The 7,585-nt window shown below is 39.4% G+C and overlaps 1 protein-coding gene across 1 annotated transcript in view; it reads right to left on the reverse strand.

Moving 5' to 3' along the window:
* Positions 1–4,403: 4,403 nt before the first annotated feature.
* Positions 4,404–7,585, reverse strand: part of ZNF280C (zinc finger protein 280C) — a 53,051-nt gene continuing 49,869 nt past the window's right edge. Inside the window, exons 19-20 of the mRNA XM_027767243.1 lie at positions 5,536–5,666; positions 4,404–4,483 (exon numbers count right to left, since the gene is read on the reverse strand). Coding sequence (XP_027623044.1) covers positions 4,404–4,483; positions 5,536–5,666 — 211 coding nt within the window. The remainder of the gene's footprint in view (positions 4,484–5,535; positions 5,667–7,585) is intronic.

Here is a 7,585-nt window from a genome sequence, read left to right on the forward strand (position 1 = left end):
CAAAAAAAGACCAAAAAAAAAAAAAAAAAAAAAAAGGCCAAGAAGCTAAGTCTGTATTTCAGTGGTTATTTCTCAAAATAATGGTGATGGGCTGGAACTGAGCCAATCATATCTTTTTACATTTTTTAATAAAAGGTTTCCTTGTGTTTCCTTTTTGACTTTCCTGCCTTGGCCTCCTGGGTAGTTGAGACTATCAAGCAGTCTGAGCTTCTGACTAGCTTTTTAGGGTGGACCAGGAATTGAACTGGTCTCCAATGTGGTCTCAACCTATGGAGCAGCAGTGTCTTACTAGCACATACTAATCTGACTGGACCCAATCATACCTTTTAATCGGCTGAAACCAAAAAGCTTGCATGCATAAGACAGCTATATCTGAATGAAGTAAAAGAACTACTGGAATGTCAGAAAAGTCATGACGTATTTTTTTTTAATAAAAAAGTGTCGTGACTTTTCTGACAACCCAATATTTCTTTGGTTTCATGGCCTTCTTTGAAAATAAAGGGCAAGGAGTCATGGCCCTAAACCAACCACCATAATCTAAGTGGTAAGCATGCACACGCGCCTGGCTTGAGTTTTAAGCCACTGGGTCCAGGACACGAACCACAGTCGACTACATGGGAGTCCAGTGACATAGCCATTATGCTAACTGCTGGTCCCACGTATTTTTTTTTTAAAGAATTACTTTATTTAGCTTTCTTTCTCTCTCACTTGATTTGACTAGAGAGATAAAGTGAGAGAGAGAGAGAGAGAGAAAGAAATTGAGAAAGCAGGTTGCCAGGTCCAGAACTTGAAAACTATGGTAGGCCATGTCAGAATCCAACACCCTTAACCACTACACCACCTGCCAGACCTCATGACTTATTTTTCTATGCAAAAGTGAATCATGACTTTTCTAAAAACCTAATATTTAGCCTGAAGGTAAAAAGAGATCATATTGTCAAGTTAAAACCCATTGTCCAATTAAAATTCAACTAACTGAGACCAGCAGATGGTGTAATGTTTATGCCACTGGACTTCCACGTAGCTGATTGCCATTCGAGTCTCAGACCTGTGGCCTAAAAGTCAGGCCAGGTTATGTGAATGTGTACCCAAAATCCCAAGAAGAGAATGTAAGAGAAGGGACTGTGGCATAGTCATCCTCCCCGGAGGCTATTTCTCACCTACTGCTTCTGACAAGCATGCACACCCTATAGCAAAAATCTCTTTCTCAAAAACAATCAATCAATCAATCAATAGTTTTTAAATAGAAAGCACTCCCAAATATTGAATCAGTTCTCCACCTAGTCTCTACAATATCAGGAAGGATGCCCTCTTTCTTCCTCCCCAGGGCAGAGTCCCTAAGGCATCACTTCACATGCTAAGTCTGGACTGCACAGTGGTGCGAGACTGAGTATAAATCTTCATAAAAACCGTTAACGGCTATCCTCCTAAACACTCTCACCTCCTCATTTATTTCCATATTGGAGGGCAATATTAAAGTGTTCAGAAGACACGATCAAGATCTGGAGAAGGTCCACAGGAGAAACGTGATGGAAGAGAGAACGCAGGGTAGAAAGGGAGCGTGCGCCGGTGCCGAGGCTGCTCCTGGGAGGCAACTGTGGATTAGCCCCAGCCTCACGTGCTCCCATTCTTTACTGCAGACAAAGGCACCTGGGCCCCGAATCTCCCGCTGTGCTGGACCATGCGGAAGGACAACTAGTCCCTCTTCTTGGTCTGTGAGCTCTGCCTGTCCAGAGGCTGGAGTGGAGGGAGGAAGGCGAGCAGGACTCAGCTCCTCCCTTGGGGACTAAGCCGTGGATTTCACTCCAGCAGGAACAATATATTCTCCCGTTAAGTATGATGATCTTTTATTGTTAAGCGTAATGTTAGCTAAAAAAAAGAAAAATCAACTGCCTATAATCACACTTAGTACTGCCTGCCTGAAATGTTTTACTAAAATGAAATATTAAAAAATGACGGTATAGAACATAGAACTTTAATGCCACTGAACTGTTCATTTGAAAATGGCATAATTGTTATTTATATCTTACCACAATTTTAAAAGGTTAAAAAAATTTAAGTTGGGTAGAAAGATGATAATTGAAAAAAAAACCCTAGAGGCTGTATGGAAATAAAGACGCAAGTATCTCGAAAGTCTTCTATTATGGAACAAGCCACTTTTGGAGATTTTGAAAAACCATTTATAGTACAAATCATTCTGGAAAATTAAAACTACAGAATTTAACTCTTTTGATTATGAATTACAAGGAGTCACTACAAAACAAGTGGCCACTGACTGGCTTTCAAAGTACCTTCAAGTTCTAATTTTAGATTAAAAAAAAAAAAAAGACCCACTCATGATTGAGTCAAACAACTTCAGAGCCTACCCCTTCATGATTACTAAGACCAGCAAGGGGGCTTCTGCTAGTCTTTAAAGTGCAAATATAAATAATAAATTTTGAGTCAGCAGGTGGAGTGGAGGTTAGAGCACTGGATCTTACATGGCCGATTGCACAGTTTGAGTATCAGACCTGATGGCTTGAGGATCATGCCAGGTGCCCAAAATCCCAAGAGGAGCCTGGTGGAAAAGGGATTGTGGTGTGGCCATCTTCCTTAGGGTGGGGGTGATTTCTCACTTTTGCTCTCTTTCTCTCTCTCTGGTGAGTGCACATAACCTGTAGTCAAAACAAAACAAAATACAAATAACAAGCTTTTAACTTTGCTGGTGGGAAAAGTACAAGATGCACACAAAGGTTAAAGCTCTCAGTCTGCAGGCCAAGCAATCAAGCTTCCATGTAAGAAGACAATGCTCCTAATTATATGGCATGATATACAGTTTTTTTTTTTTGAGAGGTTTTTGCTAAAGGGCGTGTGCACTTGCCAGAGAGAGACAGACAGAGAGACAGAAAGTGAGAAATCACCCCTCCAGGGGGGATGGCCATGAAACAATCCCTTCTCCTCAATTCTCCTCTTGAGATCTTGGGCATGCACACACATGCACCCAGTGTTGAGTTTAAGTCACCAGATCCGGGACTTGAACCACGGTACATGGGGGTCCACCGACACAGCCATTATGCCAACTGCTGGTCCCAATCTACAGGGTTTTTTTAAATTAAATTAATTATTATTTAATTTGACCAGAGAGAGGAGGAAGAAAAAGAGAAAGCAGGTTTCTAGGTCCAGAACTTGAACTGCAGTCAGTCATGCGGGAGTCCAGCACCGTAATGACCACACCGTCTGCCAGCATGGATCTATAGCTTTTTTTTTTTTAAGAGGTTTTTGCTACAGGGCGCGTGCGCTCGCCAGACCGACAGACAGAGAGACAGAAAGCAAGAAATCACCCCCCAGGGGGGATGGTCATGCCACAATCCCTTCTCCTCCGTTCTCCTCTCGGGATTTTGGGCACGCACGCACATGCGCCCGGCGTGAGTTTTAAGCCACCGGGTCCGGGACGCGAACTGCGGTCGACTACGTGGGAGTCCGGCAACATAGCCATTACGCTAACTGCTGGTTCCCATGGATCTATAGCTTTTATATGAATTTATTTATTAGAAAACAATTTCCAAGGCACATTAACAATACAAATTTTTATTAAAAAAATAATAACATCAAAACTGTCCAGCAAGTCTATATTCAATGTAACCAAAATAAACAAACACCAAAATAAAAAAAATATACATCTATAGATATCTATATATAATATGTATGCGCAAAAAACAAGTGCATATTTGGTCCCAATACTTTTTGAATATATTATCTTTATCCAAAGGAATTACATTAATGGCTAAAGAGATATGTATTAGATGTATAAAAATGTAATTTTACAACTCGTTTTAAGGTCTGTAATGAGGGTTTTTGCCAATTCTTTGTTTTTGAGTTCACAATCCCTAAGATAATGTAAGTGATATTCCCAAGATAGAACATGTAATAATGTCTAAGGATCTGAACATGTACCAAATTAGGAAGCTAACAATAAGTAGCTACATGGAATTTGAAGAGCATTCTAAGTAATTTTGGGGGGTTCTTAATGAAAACAAAAACAAACACAAAAGTTTCAAAGAGGAAAGAACAAAACAGACATAAAAAATGGACATCAATAAATTTGGTGAAGAGCAACATAAAGTCAAACTAACCAAATTAAATTAAAAAAAATTTAAATCTGATTATAAGCATTGCTGAAAACTCCTATGATTAATACTGGATAAAACTTCAAATGACAATACAAATTAGTGTTACTTTGAGGTTACAATTTTAGAAACTTTGCTTTTCTAAAAACAGGAAAGTAACCTTCGTTCCCTATACAACCAGAACGTTTATATTCCTTGGGCTGCATGCACACTAAAGGAAGATTAAAAGGTAGCAGCCAAAATGATTAATCTTCACCTTGGATGTTGAAGCACTGATCTGATGGGTTTTGGTTGGAATCAACCCATAAGCTTAAGATCGAGAGCCAAAGCCCCCAGTGGGAAGTTGTGCTTTAATTTGGTGGGCTTGGAGGTCATCCCTGGCCAAATCGGCATCCGCCTTATGGGAGGCCAGTCAGGTAGAAAAGGACTCTCCCCAAGATCTGATTTCTTAAGGCCACAAACTAGAGGAGGTCTCACAGTCAACTAATTCACATTCCTTGGAAAGAGAGAATAGGCATCAATTGTGTCCAACGAAGGAGGACACTGTCCAGGAATACCTTGGACATTTTTTGAAATTTCTGTGTGGCTTCTGCATCTGAAAAATACAAAAATAGAACAATGACAGACAAAGAATGAAGGAAAAAAGTTACCTGGCCTAAAAGTGTAAGACTTATAAGAACTTAAGCAAGCAGACAAAACAGACAAAAACAGATGAACAGTCACATTGTTTGGAATGTAATATTCTGAAAGCAAAAACAGCAGAGAAAAATACCAACTATTTTAAGCAAAACAAGAAAGACCACAGCAACAAATGTTATTTTGGAGAAGGCCAACTGGAGGAGAAAAGAAACGTATGTTAAGATATGTTAATCTGACACAAAGATAAGGTGGGATAAGAATATAGTGCCATCTGAGAGCTGAAAAGAGCTGAGTAACGCGAGCTATATAGTGTCATGGACTTTGGTGTTCGCCTTCATGTGAGAAAACACTTCACAACTTTGAACTTAGGAAACTGCCTTTGTGTAAGAAAATAACTTCACAACTTTGAACTTAGGAAATTCCAACTTGTCTTGTACCAGGCTGCACGAGCTCCACAGAACAGGAATCTATTTCAACAAGCGGCTTTAAAAACAAAAACAAAACCAAAAAACTTTTAATATTTTTCACTTCTATTAATGACACAATTTTTAAGAGTAATAGTACTAAAATCTATTAAAGTAAAAGACACTGAGTGAAAAAAATTAAACTTACTCAAAGTAGATTCAGGAGTTGAGGTACTTTCAGAAACTGAAATCAGAAGAGTTTTACATTAAAACAGTGTATGAAGAGTGAGACTATCAATTTTATATGTACAAGCTCATATTGTGGCTGGTCAAAAATACTGGGCTAAATATCAGAAGTTCAAAGTAACACAATTACATATACATACCATTTTCTATTATAACTTGGGAAGTATCTTGGCAAGTATGAGTTTTACGTTGACTCAGGTGTTTAGCCATAAGATCTAAGCCAGAAGAATCAGTTAGGAAAGCACATTTAAGGCACACTAGAGTAATGCCCCTATAAAAAAAAAAAAAAACAATATGAAAAAGAAGGTTCTTACCTTTTTTGGAAATCCACATACAAGTTCAATAATTATTTTTTCATGTAATAATTCTTGACTCACATTTTATGTGCCAAGACCATCATCTCCCAATTTTATTATAGAAGCATGATACTTCTATAATTTTCTCTAGAAAATGGCATAGCTATGTCTAAATTATGCTAATACTTAGTACTTTATAAGTTGTCGGGGACCAGCAGTTAGTGTAATGGCTATGTCGCTGGACACCCAGGTAGTTGACCACAGTTCGAGTCCTGGACCTGGTGGCTTAAATTCATGCTGGGTGCATGTGCGTGCCCAAGATCCCGAGAGGAGAATGGAGGAGAAGGGACTGCAGTGTGGACATTCCCTTTGGGGGGGTGCTTTCTCGTTTTCTGTCTCTCTGGCAAACGCATGCATCCTATAGCAAAGATCTCTCTCAAAAAAAAAATCATGTAATATAATTATTATTTTCAACTTATTAACAAGAATAACTATACTTTTGAAGATCTTCAGATACTTTAAATATTTCACCCATACAGGAATAAAAACCAGGAGCATACCTTAGACCAACTGATTTCTCCTCTACAGCTCTAACTCTTAGCCTAATGTGTGTGGGTATGTATATATTTATTTTTTAAAATTTATTTTTCTTTCATGAGAGTAAGAGACAGAGACAGAAAGAAACACTTTCAACAAGGTCTCATGCCATGATCCCTGCCTCCAACCTATAGTCTTCCCAATCAGCCAGGATCATGGGCACACATGCCAAGCACATACAGGTCGACTAAGGAACCTAACTAACCCATGATCTTCCTTATGGATACAGCATCGCTTGAGCAGCACGTTACCATTCGTGCCATTCAGGAGGCCCATGTTGTATATTTACATATAGCTCCATGCATCAAAAATCATCTACATGAGGGAACCAGCAGTTAGCGTAATGACTATGTCGCTGGACTCCCACGTAGTCGACTGCGGTTCGCGTCCCGGACCTGGTGGCTTAAAACTCACGCTGGGCGCATGTGCGTGCATGCCCAAGATCCCGAGAGGAGAATGGAGGAGAAGGGATTGCGGCGTGACCATCCCCCCTGGGGGGTGATTTCTCGCTTTCTGTCTCTATGTCTCTCTCTGTCTATCTGGCGAGTGCACGCACCCTATAGAGAAAAAAAAAAAAAAACTACATGAGACCAAAATAATGTGCTCTCCCCACCAAAATCACTCCTCCTGACTGATCTTCCTTATGATCTCATTTCCCTGATACTGATGCTCAAAATTAGAGCCATCTCTGACTTTCTTCTTTATATTCAATATTTCAAACATGCTTTAATTTTAACAATTTACTGAACACTTAGTGTGCCAGGTTAAGGGTTTTAGACATATCACCTGATCTAAATTTTAAAAAATAACTTAAAGAGATAGGTGCTATAATTATATAATTAAAACATGCCTGGCATGTTTTTCAAGCCACTGGGTCCAGGAATCAAACCTTGGGGTTGACCATGTAGGATCTGGCTACCTTAACCACCAGGCCACAAAGCCAGCCTAATCATCACTTTTTTTTTTTTTTTAATAGAGGACAGGGTTAGATTTATGAACCTACTAAGGCCAAAACCAGGTTTAAAATTAAGCCCTTTGGTTACAGAATGCATCTTCTTATAGAGGATGTGATACCACCTCACCACCTTAACCGAGGTTATTATTTAATCTTACCTACAATAATAGCCTTAACCAGTGTATGTGCCTCGTGCAGCTATAACTCTTTGTATACTCCTCCAAATTCATCTTTTTAAAGTATCCTTGTTTCTAACCAAACACTAATGATTTTGTCAATGTGTACCAAATTAAAATTAAGTCTAGATTCCCTACCCTTGTTCCCCCCCCCCCCCCCCCCCGG

This window comes from Tupaia chinensis, unplaced genomic scaffold, assembly GCF_000334495.1.
Source record: "Tupaia chinensis unplaced genomic scaffold, TupChi_1.0 Scaffold144058_2, whole genome shotgun sequence".
Taxonomy (NCBI): Eukaryota; Metazoa; Chordata; class Mammalia; order Scandentia; family Tupaiidae; genus Tupaia; species Tupaia belangeri.